The 27,053-nt window shown below is 35.4% G+C and overlaps 2 protein-coding genes across 4 annotated transcripts in view; one reads left to right on the top strand and one right to left on the bottom strand.

Annotated features, from left to right (window-relative positions):
- LOC123548520 (lipopolysaccharide-binding protein-like) overlaps positions 1 to 14,387 on the bottom strand; it is a 33,145-nt gene extending 18,758 nt beyond the window's left edge. Inside the window, exons 1-2 of one of the 2 annotated variants that reach the window (XM_053546332.1) lie at positions 14,242 to 14,387; positions 2,137 to 2,268 (exon numbers count right to left, since the gene is read on the bottom strand). In XM_053546332.1, coding sequence (XP_053402307.1) covers positions 2,137 to 2,245 — 109 coding nt within the window. In that variant the 5' untranslated portion in view covers positions 2,246 to 2,268; positions 14,242 to 14,387. Of the gene's footprint in view, positions 1 to 2,136; positions 2,366 to 14,241 lie in introns of those variants that run through there. The other variant, XM_053546331.1, reaches the window with a different exon arrangement.
- A 307-nt stretch (positions 14,388 to 14,694) lies between these two features.
- LOC123548521 (mitochondrial inner membrane protein OXA1L-like) overlaps positions 14,695 to 27,053 on the top strand; it is a 35,006-nt gene continuing 22,647 nt past the window's right edge. Inside the window, exons 1-3 of one of the 2 annotated variants that reach the window (XM_053546336.1) lie at positions 14,695 to 14,748; positions 23,445 to 23,567; positions 26,301 to 26,511. In XM_053546336.1, coding sequence (XP_053402311.1) covers positions 14,710 to 14,748; positions 23,445 to 23,567; positions 26,301 to 26,511 — 373 coding nt within the window. In that variant the 5' untranslated portion in view covers positions 14,695 to 14,709. Of the gene's footprint in view, positions 14,749 to 19,866; positions 19,977 to 23,444; positions 23,568 to 26,300; positions 26,512 to 27,053 lie in introns of those variants that run through there. The other variant, XM_045335828.2, reaches the window with a different exon arrangement.

The following is a 27,053-nucleotide window of genomic DNA, read 5'->3' on the forward strand; positions in this document are numbered from 1 at the left end:
TATGGCCTCTTAGAGAGGTCACACGGTTTTTCTATTTTTAGAACTACTGACCTAGTTTTTGAGGGCACATGACCCAGTTTCGAACTTGACCTAGATATCATCAAGGTGAACATTCTGACCAACTTTCATAAAGATCCCACAAAACATGTGACTTCTAGAGTGGTCACAAGCAAAAGTTTACGCACGGACGCACGTACGCACGGACGACGGACGCTGTGCGATCACAAAAGCTCACCTTGTCACTATGTGACAGGTGAGCTAAAAACTGTTGTGATATATATCAGCACAGTAAAACTGTTCCGATATATATCGCAACACTTTTTCTCTATCGAGGTCCTATCGAGGGAGTATAAATTTTTCCTTTCAAAGAAAAGATGATTTTAGCTCCAATTTACAGTTCACAGAGAAAGAATTATCACAAACACCTACATTTATAAAATAAAAGAATAAATAAACTAGAATATTTCAAAAACTCGGTAGTTAGCGCCAAATTCAGAAATACGTGAAATATATGAAATTCTGAGATTTTTCAAATGTTTCTTTTTCTTTGATTTTTTTTTTTTACAAACAAAACAACAAGTTTTACAATATGTTTGGCCAATGAAATGCAAAGATTTAAAACCAATGCAGAAATCTGTTGGATACTTTTATCTGGAAAACACATTTTTTAAAACAGAAGTTTTAGTGTTTCAGTCAGCGAGGTGCAGAAAGGGAATCAAGAGTAAAAATAATAATAAACAAATTTAAATGAAAATAATATATAAATTTTAATGATAAAACTATGCGATAAAACAGTTATAATATGTAATGCTCGTGTGTTACGAGGATATATCAGAGCTAGGGGTACATCTCGGTATTTTTCTCTGCACATATCTGTCTCGGCCTACTGGCCTCGACGATATGTGCAGACAAAAATACCCTCGATGTACCCCTAGCTCTGATATATCCTGGTAACACACTCTCACACAGACTATAACTATTACATATTCTTTTGCTGGGGGAAGCAGCTGCTGTCTTACTTAGGCAGAAGTTTCTTGCACCCATGTATGACTCCATAAATTGAAATTATAAATGTTTTGTTACTAATTATGTAATATCAAAAGAGTTTTATATTGCCTTTATTAAGTTTGACAAAACAAACGTGAAATAAGTAATTACAGATCAAAGATATTATACAATACCAATATCAAACTCAGGAAAAAAATCTGTCTCTAATTATGAAAGACTTTATACTAACGCTCGGTCAACCAGGTCTACTACTTAATCGTTGGACTTTTACTTTAAAATATTTTTGAAGAGCCGAGTCTGGCCTAATTAAAGCGGCAAGTCAGCAGCTTTCACACTTCGACAAGAACGGTACTTTTGTTTTGGAGTTTCCCGAAGTTTCACATAACTTGGGAAATAACCTAACAAAATACAGGAAGTAAACAGATTTAATATATTACACAAAATCGTTCGATCAATATACTCGATTGTTTGATAAGTCAGTCTGATTTCTCAATAAATTCATTCGGGGTTCATTCGCAGAGATATTGTTGCGAAAAATGAACATGTCCGAACTCTAGCCGATAAAACCCTTGTTCGATCCCAACTTGAATACACATCAACCGTCTGATCCCCTCGTACTAAAAATAACATCTACTCCACTTACTCCAGTCTTTTCAAAATGTAGATAAGTTTAGGTTGGAACCGTGAAAATGGTGCCATGCTTATCATGTTTGATAAGATTTACAATAACTTTGACCTACACACCTTCCACCTTATCTCCAACCTCTTGTTAGGATTAATCGCCTTGTACACCCTTATTGTCCCCGCCAGGTTCATGTTGACACAGAATTCTCTTTTTTCAAACCTCCGTGATTACATTGATGTCACGCCAACCTTGCTCTTTCAAGCAGACTGTCTCAGAATTAAAGTATTAGGTCACAAAGGGATTTTTAACACTTCTGCTGTCTGTTATTTCTACCTTAGTTTAAACTTTATTTCCCCACTGGCCAGTATTATTATATTTACCCTTCATTAATCATGGCACGCACTTCTGTTCTTAACAATAGGAAGTGGGATGTGACAGTTACGAAACACAGATAAATCAGTCAAATGAACTGTAAACAGTAAAACACTAAACAATAAACTTACCATATTTGAGTCCTTTATTGGTGATTCTAGCCTTGAAGCCTGGGTTTCTCGCGTAGACTTGCAGGATACACAGACAAAGAAGACACGCAATTATATCCAGTCTCATCATTTCTGCTTTATGTCAGATATCTCCTTTTAATGGTAACAAAAATGATATGACTCAGTATTAAACTTCCTCTTCCTCTTAAAACCGCTAGTCAGTGACTCGTCATTATTTACGAACTAGACGACATGATATGGAAAAATAAAGAACTCGTCAAATAACGAAGGATAGTTTAACAAGAGCTGTCCGTAAGACAGCGCGCTCCACTATTCGGCGATTTGACAGTAAAATGAATATATGTCTCAATATAGCTGGGCAGATAACTGAAACAATTCTGCATTTGGTGATGCAAGCATTGAAATTTGGCATGTGTACTCATCTGAGCCTACTTTTTTCAAAAAAGCCCGCTAGCCACTTGAAAATTCAAAATGGCGGCCATTTTTCAAGAATGCCGACACAGTAAGTTGATTTTTGACTTGAACAGACCTTTACAGAGATTATCTTTGTCAATTTTGAGAAAATATATCTCTTAAGAAGCTTTGCTTGTGCAAAACCTATTTTTGAGACACAAAAGACTGGTTTCAAAATCCAATATGGCGTCTTTTTTCAAGATGGCCGCCGTTTCATGTAAAAAGCACTAATTTGCCATTAACACTGACGTTCCCAGTTAACTCAATTTTAATGTTATGGACAAATAACATATTTAGGGTGTTGAAGGACAGTTTTGTCTCGCCTGCGACTTTTAAAACTGATGGCGGACTCCGGGCGTAGCTTTTCCGACGCCGACGGCAATGACAATGGCGGCGGTGACGTCAACGTTAAGGTTGTATGTGAAGTTTTTTTTCTCAGAAACTACTCTGTTTATTGGATTGAAACTTCACACACGTCTTTGTATTCATTAGGCGCTGTATAAAGACAAGTTCCATAACTCTGACATACATTTTAACAAAAGTATCCCCCTTTTAAACTTAGAATTTTCAACGTATAGTCTTCGTATTAAAGTTTTTTTCTCCTCAGAAACTACTATTTTAATTGGGTTGAAACTTCATGGTCATTAGGCACTGTACAAAACCAAGTTCCATAACTCTGACAGGAATTTTAACAAAATTATCCCTTTTAAAACTGGAAATTATAACGATAAGTTTTTGTGTCTCTACATGGAATATGTTTTAATTATGTTCCTTTATGGCCGTCTCTGCTTGACTGGAATTTGTAGTCAAACTTTATATAAGGCAGACATTTTTAAAATCAAAGTATATGTAGCACACATCAATTTTGATTAACAAAAGGTCTGCTTTGTGTCATAGGTGAAACAATGCAGATATACTGTACTTGTTGTACCCCCCGACAACAAAGTTGTAAGGGGGGGTATACTGGTTTCAGGTTGTCTGTCTGTCTGTCTGTCTGTCCGTCTGTCTGTCTGTCCGTCTGTCCGTAGACGCAATCTTGTGCGCACCATCTCTCCTTATCCCCTTGACAGAATTTAATGAAACTTCACACAAGTGATCAGCACCAACATAATTGTGCATGGGGCATATTAGGTTCTTTTAGAAAAAAAATTTGCAGAGTTATGGGACTTTGTTTTTTTGTTACTATACTATATACATAGACACAATCTTGTGCGCACCATCTCTCCTCATCCCCTTGACACAATTTAATGAAACTTCACACAAGTGATCAGTACCAACAGTAGTTGTGCATGGGGCATGTTAGATTCTTTTAGAAAAAAAATTGCAGAGTTATGGGACTTTGTTTTTTTTGTTACTATACTATATACATAGACACAATCTTGTGCGCACCATCTCTCCTTATCCCCTTGACACAGTTTAATGAAACTTCACACAAGTGATCAGTAACAACAGTAGTTTTGCATGGGGCATGTTAGGTTCTTTCAGAAAAAAAATTTGCAGAGTTATGGGACTTTGTTTTTTTTGTTACTATACTATATACATAGACACAATCTTGTGCGCATCATCTCTCCTCATCCCCTTGACACAATTTAATGAAACTTCACACAAGTGATCAGTACCAACAGTAGTTGTGCATGGGGCATGTTAGATTCTTTTAGAAAAAAAAATTGCAGAGTTATGGGACTTTGTTTTTTTGTTACTATACTATATACATAGACACAATCTTGTGCGCACCATCTCTCCTTATCCCCTTGACACAGTTTAATGAAACTTCACACAAGTGATTAGTAACAACAGTAGTTTTGCATGGGGCATGTTAGGTTCTTTCAGAAAAAAAATTTGCAGAGTTATGGGACTTTGTTTTTTTGTTACTATACTATATACATAGACACAATCTTGTGCGCATCATCTCTCCTCATCCCCTTGACACAGTTTAATGAAACTTCACACAAGTGATCAGTAACAACAGTAGTTGTGCATGGGGCATGTTAGGTTCTTTCAGCGACAAAAATTGCAGAGTTATGGGACTTTGTTTCTTGTTAACATACTATGTACATACAGTCTGCATATGCAATCTTGTGCGTGCCTAATCTACCAAACCCTTGCACACAATTTAATGAAACTTCACACAAGTGATCAGTACCAACCCTAGTTGTGCATGGTGCATGTTACATTCTTTTAGATAAATATTCTGCATAGTTATGGGACTTTGTTTTTTGTTACTATACTGTATACATACAGTCTATATACATACAGTCCACATAATTATGCAATCTTGTGTGCGTCAAATTGCAATGTACTGTATCAGTGCATGTGGGGGGTACATTCATCACCTTTAGTGATAGCTCTAGTTTCCAGGGGCGTACCTGGATGATTTTGAACTGTACGCCAGATAGACGAGCCAAACAGCGATGCTACGAGTGTGGGTAGGTGAGAGAGTCTCGGTTTGATTTCATAAGGATATTCTATTTTGGTTCTATCGTTTTTTGAAATCATCGTAATGTTTAAATTTTATGCATGACTTCTACATCCGCATAGGTTTTGATAAATGCGTCTACATATACATTGGGAATGTATCAGGTTTTATCAAGTAATCACTGATATATCTTTCTCACACGAAAGTAAACATTTTCATTTTCTAGAAAACGTGAACACCATTTTTTGCAAACTAAAATTCAAACTGCGTAAATTGCTTTGGTATTTCGGTATCTTGATCTGGATGTAGATTGATAGATTGAATTGCACATCGATATTGACGTTGAATATTATATTAAGCGCAAGCTTTTTTTTATTTGAGCCCACGGATGACTCAAGTATTTTTGTTCTCTTGCATGCTTGAATACCAGTGTTTTACTTGGGGCCTAGTGGTAAAGTGGTTAAGGTCGCTAACTTTGAATCACTTGCACCTCAACGATGTGGGTTCGGGTCTCCCTCGGGGCGTTGAATTTTTCATAATATGAAGGAACCATCCAGCTGACTTACGGAAGGTCGTTGGTTCTACCCGGGTGTCCGCCCGTGATAAAATAATGCAAGGAGGAGCACCTGGGGAAAAACTAAATGAAATGTTATCAATAGGGCCAGCTTTTATCAATAAAATTATTTCTTTTTAAACAATATATGATTTAGAATGAAGAAAAATATCGAACAGGTTACCGTTTCGGGGCGGTGCTAAAAGTGTTCTTTTTGTCATCGCAGTCTGTTTGTGTGCGTGCGTGCATGTGTGTGTCTGTGTTTCTATTTAAGGCGGGCCTTAAAGCATTTTGGCGATGTGTGGCCCTGGCTGTATTTCACATGCCGTATGCTTGTAAGGAATCTACCCTTACCATTTACAAGATAATTACAGGAACAAATAAATCTATTTCAAAAACAAATTTGATAAATCTCATGCAGATGATATTGTTAAACGAAGAACATGAAATAGCCGCCTAACTCCCTTTAAGTTTTACATTTTATTGCATTTTTTTTTCACACTTTAAGCTTTTTCATTTTCCCGGTGTCGAATTTAATTGTACGCACAGGCGTATCGGCGTATGCCCAGGTACGCCCCTGGTTTTCTCTGAAAGTGACAACTATTTGGCCAGAAATATAATTTCTAATTTTGAAAGGGGGATAAATTGTTAACATTCATGTCAGAGTTATGGAACCTGGCTTTGTACAGTGCCTAATGACCATGAAGACGTGTGTGAAGTTTCAACCCAATAAACCTAATAGTTTCTGAGAAAAATACTTAATACGACGACCCGACGTCGAAAATTCTAAGTAAAAAAGGGAGATAATTTTGTTAAAATCTTTGTCAGAGTTATGGAACTTGGCCTGGTACATCGCCTAATGACCACAAAGGCATGTGCGAGGTTTCAACTCAATAAACAGAGTAGTTTCTGAGATAAGGACTTGACTTACAAACTTAACTTTGACGCCAACGGTTTGATGCCTGCGGCAGTCGTCATCACCGTTCCGCCGGAAAAGCTACGCCTTAGTCCGCCGTCAATTCCTAAAAACTGTCCTTCAGCACTCTAAATATGCCGTTCGAGAATAACATTAAAATTGATTCAACTTAAAACGCCAATATTAATGGAAAATTACTTCTTTCAAATAAAACGGCGGCCATCTCGAAAAAAAAGACGCCATATTGGATTTTGAAACCAGTCTTTTGTGTCTCAAAAATAGGTTTTGCACACTAAAAACATCTTAAAAATATATCTTTTCCTCAAAATTGACAAAAAAAGAACTCGGTTTAGGTCTGTTCAAGTCAAAAATCAACTTCCTGTGGCGGCCATCTTTAATTTTCAAGTGGCTAACGGGCTTTTTGAAAGGAGGAGGATGATGGAAGTATCAAAGATATGATTATAAACGAAGCTTTCGAAAAAAAAAAATACCATGAAAATAATTCCAAGTATAACATCTTTGTGACCTTGACCTTGGGTATAATGGCCCAGCCCCTGCACATACTTTGTCTGTATCACACTGGCCATAGCTTTCGCAGAAGCGGTGGTTCCAACGCTGCAGCGGTGGAGGATTCGTCGCAGAAGCGGTGGAGAAATATTGCCGGCTGACTACATTTACGCTGTCATCGGTACTTTTTCTAATGAGTTTTTCACGTTTGACTGAAAACAACCAGTGAGACAGGAGCCCACATGTGTACTCTTTCAGCCACAAACACTTGTTCAGTGCAATTCTTTGTCATTAATGTAAACACTTCGATCTGTACAGTTTGACGAGGGACTGCCGTTTTTTTGTAGAATTCCCATCAAAAATGGTAAAATCTTGTGCAAAACGACCCCTGAGCACGTTTGCATCAAAACGTAAGTATGACACTGTCAAGCAAAAACTTTTTCTCCGTAATCGGTAAATTTTCATTGCAGGCATACAAATTAATCGACCAAAAATGATTCCAACGCAGTGTGCGGTGGGTACAATTGCAACGCATTACGGTGTATCTTGTTTCTTTATTGTTCGTCAAGGACTTTTAACTTAACTATACAGCACTTTTCCCGGGATTTTGATTGGGTTAGGGCCATGAAATCACTTTGACATTAGACAGCAACAGAAACTAAAAGTTTTGAATAAAATTTATATAATATTGATTTCCACATCCATAAATACAAACTATCAAGTGACAATATTGATTGTTTGATTAAATGCTGACCACATGCGACTTCTGCATCGTATGATATACCAACTTGACAAGTACAATAAAATGACTAATTAATATGTAGCATACCATTACAAAATGCCATTGAGCAGCTCCGTTATAGAAGTTAAGACTTTTTGCAAGTAGGCTGATTTACCTCTTCTTCTACAATATCCTTTTATTTTCAGACGTTTACCACAGGATCTCAAAGTGTCAAGGAAAAGGTTTAGATTTTTTACGTAGTGACAAGATTAGATTATGTGATCGCCCTTCGTCCGTCCGTCGTCTGTCCACAATTTCTTGTGAACACGATATAGAGACCACATTTTGCAATAGATTTTAATCCCTGAAAGAGCCAAAATGTGTTAATGTTTACCTTATGAACACGATAGAAGTGACATTTTACTTTCGACTTTAACCACACTTACACACAAATTAAGTCACAATAAGATCTCGGTTCCTTTTGAAAACCAGCTAGATTCCATCATATGTTCTAGAGATACTACCCCTGAAAGGGGCAAATTTTCTATTCTGGCCCTTTCAGCCATATGAGGTTTCATTTATGCTTTGATTGGATACAAACTCGCATGGAATGTTTATTTTAATAATCTCTAGGTCAAGTTCGAAACTGGGTCATGTGGGGTCAAAAACTAGGTCACCAGGTCAAATCAAAGGAAAAGCTTGTTAACACCCTAGAGGCCACATTCATGGCCTTATCTTCAGTAATGTTTATCTTGATGATTCCAAGGCTAAGTTTAACATTGAAAAATAAACGGAGAAACAGAGTAAAAACAGTTATCAACAGACAAGCAGAAAGCAATGATATAACAAATAAAAGACAAAAACTTCATTCTCCTCTGAAAACTGTCACAACGCCATTAAAACATAAGAGACCTTTAACTCCTTGTTCTAGTGCCAAGAGGACGACAAAGAAACAACTAATTTCAGTTATTCTTATTAAAACAACTGAAGAGAAATTACAGCTGGGAACATCCATAAATATGTTAAAAAATGATGAAAAATACTATAAAAATGACAAATGATTGCAGCATGTGCAATGTGTTGGAGAATACTCCCCCGCCCCCACCCCAAAATGCCAATGCGTCACCGACTTCGATATTTTAGGGCCAGCGGAAACCCTGTCAATTTGTACGTTACATAACTTGGTCTGTTATATGATGTAAAAGTCGCTTGTGGTCAGCATTTAATCAAACAATCGATATTGTCGTTGATATTTTGTATATAATAAGGGAAAAGGAAGATGAAGAAAACCTTCTTAATTGCGTTCATATGAATAATTATAATTGAGGTGTATTTGGTACGAAAGAACATGTCGTTATTATTTGGCAGTAGATTTAATAACATTATAATGCTTCAAAATAAAGCGTACTGTATTCAACAGAACGGAAGTGCAAATCAATAGTATATTATTACTAAACATTCAGTTTCTATTGCTGTCTAATATCAAAGTGATTTCATGGACCTACCCCAATCAAAATCTGGAAAATTGCTGTTTACTTAAGTTAAAAGTCTAATCTAAGTCCATAACGAACATTAAAGAAACAAGATACACCGTAATGAGTTGCAAATGTACCCACCGCACACTGTGTTGCAAATATTTTTGGTCGATTATTTCATATGTCTGCAGTGAAAATTCACCGATTACGAAGAAATAGTTGTTGCTTGACAGTGCTGTACTTACGATTTGGTGCAAACGTGTTCAGGGGTCGCTTTGTATAAGATTTTACCATTTTTGATGGGAATTCTACAAAAACGGCAGTCCCTCGTCAAACTATACAGGAGTGTTTACATTAATGACAAAGAATTGCACTGAACAGTGTTTGTGGCTGGAAGAGTACACATGTGGGCTCCTGTCTCACTGGTTGTTTTCAGTCAAACGTGAACACGCCATGTACCCGGATAATCTTAACTCTGTTCAGCGACCCTAACTCAGTGCCAACATGGCGGATGTAAAGCTGATACAACTTTGTTTTCTGTATAATTACGATGTATAAAGGAATGTTTCTGTTGTTATATCTATCTCCATTGATCAAGTGTATATTTATTTCAAAATGTATCATGTTAAATATATCAACCTTTGTGTATTCAGGTGGAAAAACGACGAACAAGGCAACTTTTTCAATGAAAACTTTTACAAAAAATCTTTAAAAATACTTCTATGCTTTTGATGCCTCGACTATTTTGTTGTTTGAAAGCAAAGATATACTGCTTTATAGGCCCCTTTACACTATGTTGTTAACCCACTACATGTTGACACAATACATGTTCAAATGTACTGACAGCGAGAAAAGGGATAAAAACCTAACTTTGATTTGATAAAAACCGAACTCAGTTTACATGAGGAATGGATAAAAACCTAACTTACACGAAATTGTGTGACGGATAAACACCTAACTGACTAGTATTCTATAGAAATGAATGAGTTGACATGTACATGGTCTGATTATTGTAAACATTACTTTATAAGCGGTATTGTCTTCAAACTTTGCCATTAATTTTAAGAAGTTATATGTATGCCCACTACAGTCAAATATTTTTTCATAATTTTAATATAATGCAAATAGCAATGTTTGGAATAAACCCTAAAAAATAACTCAGTATAAAAGTCAAAATTATTATATTTACATAAGAAATTATTCAATACCACCGATGTTCGACGTTATGTAGTCCCCAACCCTCTCTCCCTCCCTCTCTCTCTCTCTCACACACACACACGCACGCACGCACGCACGCACGCACACACGCACACACACACGCACACACACACACACACTGTTTCAGAAGAATTGTGTTTGTTTCAAATCTTGTGTATCGTATAGTGTAAGAGATTTTTATAGAGGTGCTAATGGAATATTTTTGATATTGTTTAAATGGGGTTAGATTTATGATTAATTATCAAATATGATATTTTTCAGACGGTAAATAGGGAAGAAAAGTGTGTGTGTGGTGGGGTGGGGTGGGGTGGGGTGGGGTGGGGGAGTGATGCATGGACTGACGGGACAGGGGTGTGGGTATCCTTACATTTTTCACTTGTCCACAGACACTTAAAATCCACTTGTCCATAGTCAAATTTCACTTGCTCTGATTTGTAATATCAAACCTTCATGAAAGCGCAAACAGACTGGAGATCGAGTTCTTTTTTAGGACAATGAAAAGAAAAGCATATCACAGTAACTGTGGTAAAATATAAGCTGTTGAAATATTTGCCTTTTAACGTTTATAAAAGTCTGAAATCGCGTAAGCAGTGTTCGGGATCTTTTGAGGTCATGCCCGAAACACTGCCCACGCAATGGTGCAAAGCCAGATGAATTCAGAGAAAGACTCTTAAAACGTTCCGACTTGTTTTAGTCATACTTGCGATCTCTGTGTGCTTTTGATTTTAATTTGGCTGACTACTGGGTCAAATATTTCCTTTGGCAGTGACTTATTGTCTCAGCAGTTGGAATTCTACTTACAAACTTGTCATAATACTTTTTATAAGTTGTTTACGTTTCTGATGTCTTTAAATGTCCTTTTTGTTCTCTGTGTGTAACCCTTGTTTTCCTTTTTATAGTTTTAGTTACAGAATGCTATATGCTGATGATGCAAATATTTTTCTTCAGCTACTTTAAGTAGTTCTTATGTTCCCTTTAGCATGTATATAAAAAAAAAAAGGGATGGGAACGAATATTCGAATATTCGAATATTCGGAAATCGGTCGAATATTCGAATATGAAAATCAAATTCGAATATTCGTAAATTATTGTATATTTTTGTTCAAAATAAGTATCATTGATTTTGGGCAATATGAGCATGCTAATTCTACAGAATAAAACCATGTCATGTTTGTTTCACGAGTATCAAAAGATGTCCAATTAACAAGAAAATAGCAATGCATAATTGGCAGGGGCCATCGTTACGGATTAACAGTTTGCAACAGGCGTCATTGTGTCAGATGCATGTCAAAAGATGTCCAATTAACAAGAAAATTGCAATACATAATTACCTGGGGTAATCGCTACGGATTAACAGTTTGTATTAGGCGTAAATGTGATATCTTTATATCGTTTGTTCATTTTTATTGGCGCCTGTTTTATGTAACAAGTTGTAGAATTTTTTTTTCGAAAACAATACCAAACTTGTAGATATTGCCGATCTTTTCACAATATTTTGTACGACGTTTCAGACCATCCGCAGAATCGGTTTTCATCCGCGATCGGCCGTATTCGAATTAACTTTTATAATAAAATCACGATAACATATTACTGATGCATAAGTTCATGTTGAAGGAGGTTTAAGTTTGCCTTACTTGCTTTTTACACGACGATTAAAAATTTTCAAAATGGCGGCGGTAATACAACAGCGCGTCACGTGTTTAAATGGGGCGACCTGCTATTTTTAGATAAAATTGCGACGGTCTAAATTATAATCGTTTTGATTTTTTGTATTATTTTGAAGCTAAAACACTGAATTAGTTAAATATGTTCATGATTATATTGACAGAATCGTAAAATAATATGCTAGGATCGGCGGGTTTTGCAAAGTAGGATCGGGTTACCCGAAGCAAACATTTTTTGGCCTTATTACGTACGATGATCCACGCTGTAAACAAATGAATACGTTGTGTTTATGCCAATCACTTAATAAGAATTGAAAGCTTCCATTAAAGCAAACCGAATATTCGAATATATTCGAATATGGCAAACCGAATATTCGAATATTGATTTCAGTATTCGTTCCCATCCCTAATATAATTTCTTCTTTTATGTTGTTTTTTTTAAATGCATGTTGTAAAATGTGACTCTTCTTATTTTTGTGTAGTGTCAGCTTTAAATGTGCTAAATCTGTATGTGGTAAATTATTTTTTCGTTTTATTTGCTAGTACATATGTGCTATTTTGTTTTAATGCGCTGTAACATGTATGTGATAATTTGTGATTGGTTTCTTATCTACTTAGAGCCAGATGCTTTATTTGCTTTAATGTGCTTTAACATATTTGCATTTTATTACAGCTGTTTTACTTATGTTGAACTTATTTACATGTGTTTGTCGGAAAATAGCTTTAAGCTAGTGTTATATGTTTATACTTTTCCGACGTTAAATAAATCTTCTTGTATCTAAATCTTCTCTGATATTTTATCATAGTCACCGAGTTACATGTGCGCGAGACATAGTCAAAGAACCCATTATCTTTATCACCTCCATACACCTGAAGTAACACACAATCTAAATGATATTTTATGTTTTCTCATTTTATACCTGAAAAAGTATGCTTTTCCACGGACACACAGAATGAAAAATGCACTTGTCCGCCGGCAAAAAATCACGAGTCGGATAAGTTGGACATAGGAATCCAACATCCCTGCAGGGGTGGGTGGATCAAAGAACTTCGAGCATCAGCAGCCCATAAAAAAGCACAGACGAAGTTCGTATTTATCCAGCACTGTTTCCTATACCAGTTAGGAATTATCCGCAAATTTAAACCCACCTCATAATCAATACAATTTTTAAGCTATAGAAATCGATTTCAAACTTTGATACTGTTAAACATTGTCAAAGAGATATTTATGGAACTAATACATTTAATAAGTAAGGTATTACTGCAATTTCTGATACTTTAAAACAGTTAGAAACATAAAACATGTTCATTTTGAAGACTTTTTTCAGTACATTTTAATGAATTCCAGCCACATAATGTGACATTTCGATTGAAATATTTACTACACAAAACATGTTATCAAAACAGGATATTATGACTATCAAAAGTTTTACGCTAACATTGCATACTCACATAAAAACACGAAAAAATACAAGGAAATTAACTACATACATCGTCTTTCTGTCAGCCATGTTGGCACTGAGTTAGGGTCGCTGAACAGAGTTAGGATTATCCGGGTACATGGCGTGGTGAAAAACTCATTAGAAAACTTACCGATCACAGCGTAAATGTAGTCAGCCGGCCATATTTCTCCATCGCTTCTGCAACGAATCCTCCACCGCCGCGGCGTTGGAACCACCGCTTCTGCGAAAGCTATGGCCAGTGTGCTGTATGCTGGACAATGTTTATGTGAACTTACAGTAAGAAAGAAGCAATAGTAACAAAGATATGACAGAAAAACAAAGGTTGCCGAAAAAATTTAACCAGGAAAGCTCACGCCGACGCCGCCGGGGCGAGTAGAATAGGCCCCGCTCCCCTATTCTCCAAATAGTGGAGCTAAAAACGGGACTTCAAACGATAACTGTCCATCGCTATTTCTGTTTAATAATATAGCAATAAATGCTGTCAGCTAAACATAATACGTTATGTAAATATGCATTCTGAACATTAACTGGTGCATATGTCTCAAAGTAACTATCAGTACCTGTAATCAGAACAATTTTCTTAAAAATAGGCTATTAAAGCATTTTTTTTTTTTATTTATAAAGATACTAGTATATCGATCAATTCTTTCAAAACGTGATATTACTACTCTACTAATAAACCTTTGTAAACAGAGATGTATTTATTTTCAAAATCTTACCTGTATTTTCATTGTTTTGTCGCCATTTTGTAAACAAACGTATTAGATCGACCTCGGATACGGGTCACTGGCCAAGCAAGAAAACACCGCAAGGGAGATCACTGTTACTTGATTAACAGCGAAATACCAAGATTGCACTGTTCGCTACCCAGTCAGTATATTTTCAGTAAACATCCCTTCGAATAACTTTTTTTGTCTAAATCCCACCCTAGAGCCTGGTTGTACATCAAATGTTTGTCAAATTCCCGCCTGTCGGGAATGGTCTTCTGTCTAAAGTCCCGTGTATCCCGCCGCTCCCCTGGGCGGGCAAAATATTGACAGGTGCATAAGTGGATTGTCTGATGCTAGGTAAGGAAAAACAAAAAGTACATCAGATTATATCCATATAAATCATACTCTTATCTTTCAACAGTTCTTTGGCTCATACGGGATTACAAGTCTGCTTTTCCTACACACAGACCGAAATGGATGCTGAAGTACAAAACCCAGCCGGGTAAAAATCAACCGGTAGGTTACAATATTACAATTTGATTCAATTTGGATACGAGTTATTTCCCCTATTTTTTTCCCGCTGAGTGAACATTGAGGATTTAGATTCTTATCGTGACACAAAATAACGTTATATAGGACAGCAATCAGTGTATTTACAGCATTAAAAAAAGATGTTGCAGAGGGATAGAAAACGAATAATTATTATCGCTTTATATAAGCTTATGAATAGTCTGGTCAACACACACTTCCCCAGATTTCTGACACCATCAAATTTACCCGTAGCAACCGTAGCAAAGTCCCTTACCAAAAACAATGAAATAATTAGCATGGCAGCATCTTGATATATGCTTCATCGTGATAATTGTACTTCCTTCGCATCTGAACTCCAAACAATGATTTATTCAACGACAAATCACTGGATGAGATATATTATTTCTTAAATAAAACAGCAACTTTAGTGACAAAAAGCGTCCCCTAAGAATTTATAATGGACGTCATTCAAGTCGGAGAAAAATATATGCAACAGCTATTTGAAGAAAAAACTTCTTTGACAGATAAAATGAAAGAAAATATGACTTTTTTCACATGTAAGGAACAAGTTGTTATTTATTTTGTGAGTGGACCTAGACTTGCGAATACTTGTTCTTTTCTGATGAAAATAAGAATAAAGCCGTCTTCTCTGGTAAGTTATGATTAAAAACATATCTATTTTTAAATCATTGCATTCTGTACAATATATTGTGTGATAAAAATCTTATTGTGCCAAAACAATTCGTAATTTATAATGATGATTATAATGTAGGTTTCCTAATTGTTCAGCTGTCTTTTTGCGCACGCATTAAAATCAAATCATCTGGTAAAACATCAGGGCAACCAATGGCGTTGTAAATTCGTCTATTACTGAAAAGCTTTACAGGCCCAATGTTCTAAAATCTGTTAGAAAACATTACGTTAAACGCCGCTCACAAACGTTTTCAGGACATCTGCCTCATTCATTCCAATGCATCTGCACACAAGAGCCATGTAAAGCAGTATACAGTATATTAACAGGACCAGTAATTGTCGCATCGTCCATTTTCGCCCGACCTTAATCCCTGTGGATGTGATTTTTTTCTCCTTCCTTTGCTGAAATAAAAAGCTGGCCGACGTCACTACAATTTCAGAGGCGCCCTTGGTCACAGGCATCAGTTTCGGACCTGGGACAAAAATATGTTTGTTTTCATCCTAAATGAGTTCAAAATGAAAAATATGTAGTGAAATATGAGCCCCCTTCAAAATATACATATGTCTAGTGAAATATGAGCCCCCTTCAAAATATACATATGTCTACTGAGTTCAAAATGAAAAATATGTAGTGAAATATGAGCCCCCTTCAAAATATACATATGTCTAGTGAAATATGAGCCCCCTTCAAAATATACATATGTCTACTGTAGACATATGTATATTTTGAAGGGGGCTCATATTTCACTACATATTTTTCATTTTGAACTCATTTAGGATGAAAACAAACATATTTTTGTTCCAGGTCCGATACTGGTGCCTGTGCCCTTGGTAGCGCAAAGTAGTATAAAACCATGACTACGCCAATGAATGGTGTATTCTAAACAACATGTCCTTACATCCAAAACAAAAAAAAAAACGAAAAGTGTGATAATCCATTCTTCAATGAAGGTAAAGAAATGTAATACTCTTCAATTCAAGATAAATGACACAGAGCTAGAAAATGTTACCGTACAAAAAAATATTAAATATTTATCTATTTATCTGATTTGTTAAATTGTAAATGTTTGTATATATGTGTATTGATTTGTTAAATTGTAAATGTTTGTATACATGTGTATTGATTTGTTAAATAGTAAATGTTTGTATACATGTGTATTGATTTGTTAAATTGTAAATGTTTGTATACATGTGTATTGATTTGTTAAATAGTAAATGTTTGTATACATGTGTATTGTTTTGTTAAATTGTAAATGTTTGTATACATGTGTATTGTTTTGTTAAATTGTAAATGTTTGTATACATGTGTATTGATTTGTTAAATTGTAAATGTTTGTATACATGTGTATTGTTTTGTTAAATTGTAAATGTTTGTATACATGTGTATTGATTTGTTAAATAGTAAATGTTTGTATACATGTGTATTGATTTGTTAAATAGTAAATGTTTGTATACATGTGTATTGTTGTAAGGCCATACTGAAAATAAGTATACGTTTCATTTTCATGTTATGTACACTTTGTATACTTTCTATATTTTACATGGACAGTCTAAAAAATTTCTGAGTTCCACTCGTATATCGACTTGTTTCACTACATCATTCTCAAGCCCTCCCTGAACCGCGGCTGAAGTGATTAAGTTTGACGAGGGACTACCGTTTCCGTAAAATTTCTATTGTTTTTTTAACGCCCCATGATTTAGTTTGCATCATAGTATAAGTATGACGCTATCAAACAACAATTTGTATCATAGCTGGGTGTTTTTTCTTAACAAATTTGGTGCATGTAAATCGTATACACTGAGTACAGGGTGCGGTAGCTGAAAGTGTGCAGGTATTCAATACCCGCACGCTAGTTACCGCACTGTTGGATAGGAAAGTATGCCAGCATGTCTGGAACAGTAGACAGCGAAGTGTATTTTATTGATTTTCTGCTCTGGCATTGGTTTATTTTACCTGGGCTTTACACATTTGTAAAGCAAGGATTTTAAGTTCTCACTTGAACTGCTGTATATGGCAATGTGGAACGCCTACAACTACCATATATGGATGGCTATGATACAAAACAGAAAGAACATTAAAACTCTCGGGTAAACGATTTTTGTACCCCCCGACAACAAAGTTGTAAGGGGGGGGGGGGGGGGGTATACTGGTTTCAGGTTGTCTGTCTGTCCGTCGACACAATCTTGTGCGCACCATCTCTCCTCATCCCCTTGACACAATTTAATGAAACTTCACACAAGTGATCAGTAACAACAGTAGTTGTGCATGGGGCATGTTAGGTTCTTTCAGAAAAAAAACTTGCAGAGTTATGGGACTTTGTTTTTTGTTACTATACTATATACATAGACACAATCTTGTGCGCACCATCTCTCCTCATCCACTTGACACAATTTAATGAAACTTCACACAAGTGATCAGTAACAACAGTAGTTGTGCATGGGGCATGTTAGGTTCTTTCAGAAAAAAAATTGCAGAGTTATGGGACTTTGTTTTTTGTTACTATACTATATACATAGACACAATCTTGTGCGCACCATCTCTCCTCATCCCATTGACACAATTTAATGAAACTTCACACAAGTGATCAGTAACAATAGTAGTTGTGCATGGGGCATGTTAGGTTCTTTCAGAAAATTTTTTTGCAGAGTTATGGGACTTTGTTTTTGTCACTAAACTATATACATAGACACAATCTTGTGCGCACCATCTCTCCTCATCCCCTTGACACAATTTAATGAAACTTCACACAAGTGATCAGTAACAACAGTAGTTGTGCATGGGGCATGTTAGGTTCTTTCAACGACAAAAATTGCAGAGTTATGGGACTTTGTTTCTTGTTTACATACTATGTACATACAGTCTGCATATATTATGCAGTCTTGTGCGCGCTTAATCTTCCGAACCCTTGCACACAATTTAATGAAACTTCACACAAGTGATCAGTACCAACCCTAGTTGTGCATGGTGCATGTTACGTTCTTTTAGATAAATATTCTGCATAGTTATGGGACTTTGTTTTTTGTTACTAAACTGTATACATACAGTCTATATACATACAGTCCGCATAATTATGCAATCTTGTGTGCGTCAAATTGCAATGTACTGTGTCAGTGCATGCGGGGGGTACATTCATCACCTTTAGTGATAGCTCTAGTTACTCGGGGGCTATGCCCCCTCGTACAAATCGTTTACCCTCGAATTTCAATGCTCTTTCTATTACTTATTCGTACTCGGTTAATTGTATTTATGGACCAAAAATGATTCCAACGCAGACGGCCGTGGATACGACTGCAGTGTCCGATTCCTTTAATTTTAACTTCACTATCCTGCACTTTTCCTAGGATTGACTTGGATACGACCGAGGAATTGGACACGTCGTAATGCTTTGAAGTTGTATTCACCGTCTGTGCGTTGGAATGCTTTTTGGTCGATTATTTTATATTCCTACAGTGACAATTCGCCGATTACGAGGAGCATTGCTCAGTTTGATAGTGTCGTACTTACACTACGATGAAAACTTAAATCAAGGGTCGTTCCGACAAAGTTCTACCATCCCTTAATCTAATCGAAATTTCACCATAACAGTAGTCCGTCATCAAACTGTATAGAAGCGTTTACATTAATGGCAAAGAACCGCATTGAACAAGTGTTGTTGTTGTTTTTTTTGCTGGATTAGAGTAGATATGTGGGTTTCTTATCACTTGTTCTTTTCCAGCTAAACATAAAAAAATAAAACCGATGACAGCAGAAATGCATTCACCAGGCCATATTTATCCACCGTTTCTGCGACGAAGCCTCCACCGTCGCGTTTGTTCTCTATCTGCACATAATGACTTAACTGCTGAAGCTGAATTCGTAGTATAATGATCACGCTAGATATGTCCTAAAAACACAAAACTTTCCATATAGTGTGTTAAATGTAACCCATAATAAAAATAATAAATTGATAGAATAATAATATAATGTTATAATGGTAACAACAAAAAATCTGCACATACAGTGCATCCCTATGTATCCTATGTAACCAGGATACAAAAAACGAAGGGTGTGGAAAGTGTTGTGTTTTTGGGCCATATATGTAGAATGCAATGCCCACCTGAACGTTATTGATCACAGCAGTAAGAAGGAGTCGAGTCCATTACCAGACACACGCAAAATGAGAAAAAAAGTATTATTTTATAGGGCCTACTGTAATTAAATCTGAATGTTTTTTCGTAACTGATATCATATTATATCTAGTATAATCCTAAACTACTGTTGTTGCTGCTATAACATTTAAACAATACAAAAAGCAATACCGCTGTGACTGGCAATATTTAACCAGCCGTCTTGAATACGGCTATTAAAAATGCGTCGATGGCCCTAACAGGATACCGTAGCCATGCGAGGTAAGTAATTTACACGTTGTGTCAATATTATAAACATGGCGGCCTGCTTGCGGAACATGACATTCATCTCAAGTTCATTAACTAAATGGACATCTAAGAAGCCAAAATGTGGACAAATACAACTGAATTATGTATGTTTATCGTCAAAGTTATCAGTTTTAGATTGTAAGCAGAAATTGTGATCATTTTGTTTTGCAATAACCGCTCTTAAACAACCCAACGTCTACAATAGCCGGACAAACAATTTTTCGGCTAGTGTCAGTTAATGAGTTATTTTACTTTGATATATTTCAGTCAGTTGTTACAACCCAACATTAAGCGGACATAAAAATGTTATTTGACTACACGTGTACACCAGAGCATACAGTTGTGACTGTGACTTCCTCTTATTTAAAAATTTGACCTGTGACTTCCAAAATTTAAAGAAGTAATGACTCTCTAAAATCAAACCCAGTGTGCGACATTAACTTTAGCCCGATTGCCAATGGCTACGAAAAACTGGCTCGGACGACAGAAAATTGGCAGACCGTAGCCCGCCGGACTACAAAAATTCTGAGGAATTAATTTACCAAAAGCAATCATTGCAAACCTGCACATTTCGCTAAGTTCCTTCGTCCGTAGATCTTGTTTACATTTACACCATTTTCATGCATTTTACACATTTGTAAAATCTACCTCAGATGCAAGGGAGTTAACTGGGGTACCCAAGAGATGACAACAAATTTTGCATGCCGAGAATGAATAAGTTGAAATATTTCGCTGAGGCACAGCCATGAAAAGCATTCAAAAGGCACTGACACTAGCGGCAGAAAAAAAAAGGAAAAAGAGGTCCGTCTTTTTGGGAATAGTTCTTCTTACTGTTACCATATCCAGGGCTCCAGATAAGCATCGTTTTATCATTATAACGAAATTATTTTCATCAATAACGAATTAAAGAGAATTCCTATAGTTTTTTTCCTTTCATAGAATTTTTTTAAATTCACATTATATGATAGGAAAATTTGTGCTGAAAACAATGAACAAATAAAAACAATAGGTCACCAGGCTTGTTTTTGTGAAAAATTGTTTTGAACACACCCACTGTTGCTGAAACTGCCAGCGATTTTTCAACATTTTCATAATTTTCTGCTTTTTATAAATACCAACCAAAATATACATCCAGGCAGCACAATACGGTTTTTTCTTTTTACAGATTTTACTATATACTTATTTGATATCATAGTCATATTTGTAATACTCTATCCTTACAAGAATGGATACAAATGAAAAAAAATATTGTTTCATATTTACTTTTGTAAACTTTTTTCAGTGAAAAATACCCATAGTGAAGAATATTTTTTTTAAATTTTGAAAAAACTCTTTCATAGAATTTTTTCTTTTTCTTCTTGTATATAGATAATTGCATTGTGAGCATAAAAATGGCTAAAAATGTATGGGTCACCAGGCTAAATTTTATGTTAAGACCGCTAGAATACAACACCTGTTCGGACGGAAATGGCACGAACCTGGCCAAATTGATTACATGTATGTCTGCTAAAAGTTAAAGAAAAGTTTTAAAAATTCTTAATTCTTTCTATAATTGAATACTAAATAATCTGAAAGGTGATATTGTCTTATCAGTGCTAAGTAAATTATCTTACATTATATGAACAACACTGTCTTTGTACTAAAATGCGATGTGAAAACACAACCACAAAAATAGCAAGATACCTGTGAGGCATGATACTTGTCAATACAACATAAACCAGTATCAACATTTGATTACTGATATAACTTATCAAAAATGTTATTTCATTCAAAATTCCTCATATTTAAGATTGTCTGTAACATGTTTCAACAAATGTTGACTTCAGTTCAGTTTTCCATAGAAAGTGTCGGCTGCGCAGAAAGATGCGCATAAAAAACTATAGGAATTCCCTTTAAGTTCCAAAAGCTGTCGTTAAAAAACGATTTGATTTTTAATTTCTATAGTTTCAAAAACCCTTAAAATCACAGAAAATGCCAAGGAACCATCTTCCGATCGTTATGTTTACACTGATATATTTTGTCAGGGCGTTGAATTATGATTACACCGCTAATGCAAGTCAGCGATAATATCCAAACCGTGCCGTTATTAGTACGCTAGAATGATCTCCCCTTCTAAGAAATTGCAAAATTAATATGGCGTCGGCAGTAAGAAAGCGATGATGAGCAAAAATAAAAACTGACAGCGCATTTCCTTTTATGATTAATTTTGTGACAAGAACAAAAAAAAACTAATGAAGAAATCAGACATGGAATTGTATCGGAGATCGTAACAGATGTCATTGATTCTGGTTGGCAGTGACTGGGAAAGAAATTTTGTCCATGGGACAATGGCTCGTCATACACAATAAATTATGTGACATTTAAAAATTTTATGTGACATTCAGAAATTTCTATGGGACAATTGCGACTTGTAAACTAGGAACTGGCATTGTAGTATGTACATATTTCAGATTAAAGAAGCTCTCAGTAAAAAACAAATATAGTAACTAAAACTGTAACAGCTTCACAACTTATCAATTATAAAGAAAATTATTGAAAACTGGCAAAAAATGAAAGTCTAGAATAAAATACGATGTTAAAACATGTTTTTAAACACTGGAAGCACTTTGAATCTGCACACTGAATACATTCCTTTGCGTAAGATTTGCACTATTAAAAAGTTTCATCCTTTTGAATTCAATACAATTTAGCAATGTGACACAGGGCTCATCAGCACTTAAAACTTATGAGACATTTTTCATTTTTATGTGACTATGGCTCATGTCTCATGGGTTTCCCAGTCACTGGTTGGAAAAAGCCAGTAAAACATAGTGGACTAAATCATTCTTTCAGCTGCATAATATGAGAATAATTTGTTGAATCAGTATTTTAAATGCAATCAATGTAAATATATCTATATATATATTCTGTATTTGTTTACTCTTTGTGAAATTTTGAAATTCAGAAATATAAAAGTTGAATGAACATTGTGTTTATTAAAACATATTACTAATATTAAAAATCTTCAGATATAAATGAATTTGAAAGTAGAAAATTAAAGTGTAACTTTGCATATTTTGAATAATTTAATGACACCATGTATAGTCTTCTGCAATGGGCCTTTTGAAGAAAGGAAGTAATAAAAAATGATTTTGCTTCCCAAACGGGAAACAGGTTACTATATTATATGAATGTACAATACCACTGAATATGTCATTATATAGAAATATGTGTTTTAATCAAATTAATCAGTTTCAGTTATTTTGAAACAAGTTTCTCTTTCTGGAAGTAGGGAAAGCCATGAATTGATTTCCCGTACAAGGGAAGTTTACCCTGCTGCCAACCTCTGTCTCAAAAAAATTTCTTTAAGTGTTTCCCCTGATCTAGAACTCTTCACTCAGATGTATATTGCCTCACTTTGCAAAGCTCTTGTTTTTAGATGCCAGAATGTTGATCTGATCTGCCCAAACTCCAAGTGTGTTCAAACTGTCTTAAGAATCAGTCAAAACAGACTCTGATATGTTTTACGAAAAGATGTTGAGAAGATGCTATTGTTTGTTCGGAAAATATATAGATTTTTTTTTATATTTAAGGTATTACCAAAACGCTATCTTTCTGGGCTATTGTCGAACAGTACAAGATGTGATCAGCATCAGATGCATAGACACAAACAATGCTTATATAGACTGTTAGCAGCTAGGCATGCAAGTACAGGCGTAAGTATTAACTAGACATTTATACAAGTGAAAAAATCTGAAAGGGGCATGGATAAAATATAATTCAATTAAAACTGCAAATGGGCAGCATGTGTCCGCTAAATAATAGACATGGACACAAACATGTTGTGAAGGAAGTAGATTTTGTGAGATTTTAAAGGGATGTGAATCCAGATGTACATGGTGAAAAAACAAAACTCTTTAAAGGTGGTTAATCAGAATTTGGTGAAGTAATGACTTATTGCTAAATTTTAGCAGCTGGTCATTTACAGATATTTGTGTTCACTTAGTGCTTATTCATGGTTGATTTGCACTGTCAGTATCTTTCAAATTTGATTTTCCTAACCTGTGTGCCCAACAATGAAAGAGTTATTTAAGCACAAGTATAATAGTTAATGAACTCTTGTTCAGCCGTTGCCTAAATAATGATATAAATAAGATCTATTGTATTGTAACTGTCAAAGACTTGTATAGACATTTACATATTTAGCAGAAATCCATTAGAAAAGCAAGTTTGTATAATAATTATTACCTCCCTTTGCCTGTCTTGGTTGGATATAGATGAATTTGGAAGCTACATGCTTATTTTGAACTTTTGGTACAAACTGTTGTAATGTCCCTATATCAGATGCAAATGTAAAAGTAAAAATTATTTTGAAAATAAAAGAAATATTCCATTTTTAAAATACTTTAAATCTTATAGGTTGGTAATTACAAAATTTCTTAAAAGGTAATTAAACATATATATGTCTAACAGAGATCTCACTCTGTGTATATAATATATTATATCATAAAAATTTTGCACTGGTTGATTGTGCGAGGGTAACTCAGTTCAGATATTAATGAGGCTCTGCCAAGTAACTGCAAAAAATTACCCGAGAGCCAGATATTTCCATCCACAAGTTTTTCCATCAAGGGAAAAACAGGAAAATCCTGTCTGGCATGCAAGAAGTAATCGATTTTTTATGCCCCCGAAGGGAGGCATATAGTTTTTGAACCGTCTGTCAGTCTGTCCGCAATTTTCGTGTCCGGTCCATATCTTTGTCATCCATGGATGGATTTTCAAATAACTTGGCATGAATGTGTACCACAGTAAGACGACGTGTCGTGCGCAAGACCCAGGTCCGTAGCTCAAAGGTCAAGGTCACACTATGACGTTAAAGGTCATATTTCATGATAGTGCATTGATGGGCGTGTCCGGTCCATATCTTTGTCATTCATGCATGGATTTTAAAATTATTGGGCATGAATGTGTACCACAGTAAGACGACGTGTCGCGCGCAAGACTCAGGTCCGTAGGTCAAAGGTCCTAAACTCTAACATCGGCCATAACTATTCATTCAAAGTGCCATCGGGGGCATGTGTCATCCTATGGAGACAGCTCTTGTTTTCCTTAAAGAAACTGGAAAATGTCGTGAAATTTTGCCTGAATGCGATTGACCATCTTTGAAACAGATTTTAATATGTGTGAAATGTTAAAAGGCTTAATTAAATAGCGATCATTATAGGTTTTTAAGAGTATGGTATAAAGAATACTGAAATATTAATTGTTGTTTTTTGTTCCTTAAATAATCTCTAATGTCATGATTTTGTGTAGATGTTTTTGACCATCTTTAGAGTTTAGTATGTGTGAAATGTCAAAAAGCTTAATTAAATAGCTATTATTTAGGTAGGTATTTTAGGTGTATGGTATAAAGAACAATGAAACTCTTTCTATTTTGCATTGATTTCTAATTGTGTCACAAGATGTTTTATAGTTTTTAAATTTCTGCATTTTTAGCTCGTCTAATTTTTGAAAAAAATTATGAGGTATTGTTGTCACTTGATCGTTGTCGTCAGCCTTGGCGTTGGTTAAAATCTTTGTTTAGGTTCACCTTTTCTCAAAAACCATAAGAGCTTCAGAAACTTTGTGCACTTGTTTATCATCATAAGTTGACTTAGTGGGCCAAGAACCATAACTCTAACCTGCATTTTGTTGTCAGAATTATGGCCCTTTTCGTACTTAGAAAATCTGAACTATAACTCTTTTCTTACAAGCACTTGCAGACGGGTGATGGCACCCGTAGGTGGTGCTCTTGTTAAACACTTTATGAGTGCTTTTATGAAGAAACTCTGCTCAAATCATAGTCAAACAAAATGTAGCGTCTGTTCCATCTAAACAGCTGATTGCCTGTATGGACATGCTGCCATTTGACTGGAGCAAGATAGGGATAGCTGAATTCGTAGCTCTATTATAGATCTATTCAAATCTTAGGTACTTGGTTTTAAAAGGGGTCAGGCAGAAGAATCACAGTTCGTAGTATTTAATTTTTACATCTTTGTATGGGGATTAATGCATCTTCCACCATAAACTTTTTAACAAAGAATGTTCATGCAATTTAATTGTTAAGTTTGAACATAAACTAAATTAAATACCAAATACCTAATTTAAAGGAAGTGGCCTTCCTGCACCAGTGTAAAAACTGACTTTGTTTAAAATGCTTTTTTTCACTAGAATTTAAGACTTGATAATAATATTTATTATTTTGAATTGTCCAAAGGAAAACATTTTTGCTACTTACCTAATTCAGTGTTGTTAACGATTCTGTACACATTTGGGAAAAATTTAGTAATTGTAAGTTGAGAATCAATGGGAAATGCATTACAAGAAAAGGGTTTTCAAGTGTATTTTGCACTTTTTGACTACTGTTTCTGAAAGTAAAAATTCAAATTTTATATCACGTTTTCTTTCAGTCAGCCAACTTGCCACCAGGTTATATACCAGATATTCCTATAGCACCAATGGATGATATGAAAACTGTGCTGCCAGAATTAAATGCACTGGGCGAGCCAACATTACAAAGTATAGGACTTGCTGGAAACAGCCCTTCTGGATGTGTTCAACAGTTATTGGAGTTAATACATGTTTCTCTTGATATGCCTTGGTGGGGAGCCATTGCTCTTGGTAAGTCAGATGTACAGTGGCAGGTACCAGTTGCTTGTGGTAAGTCAGATATGCCTTGGTAGGGAACCACTGCTCTTGGCAAGTCAGACTTGTATCATGATAGGGAACTATTGGTCTTAGTAAGTCAGACATACCACAGTTGGGAGCCATTGCTCTAGGTATATCATGATATGGAGCTAATGGTCTTGGTAAGCAGACATACCACAGTGGGTGACCTTTGCACTTGGTAAATCAGGTAGTGTGGAGGATTTTGAATATTTATAAAAGATACATTTATGACTCAACCAGTAGGTTTTAGGTCTAAAAACTGCAAATATTTAATCTGTGTCTTCTTATTAGCTAACCTGAGCATGAAGGGTTCAAGGATGAGCTCTTGTGGTCAGTGATTGTTGGTCGTCCTTCAACATTTTCTATAAAACAACATCTCCTCCTAAATCACCTTGCCAATTTTGATGAAACTTCACAGGGATGTTCCTTGGATGGTCTTGTTTAAAAAACTGTTCAAAGAATTAAATTCCATTCAGAACTGTGATTGCTGTAGT

Source organism: Mercenaria mercenaria, chromosome 6 (genome assembly GCF_021730395.1).
Source record: "Mercenaria mercenaria strain notata chromosome 6, MADL_Memer_1, whole genome shotgun sequence".
In the NCBI taxonomy this organism is placed as follows: domain Eukaryota; kingdom Metazoa; phylum Mollusca; class Bivalvia; order Venerida; family Veneridae; genus Mercenaria; species Mercenaria mercenaria.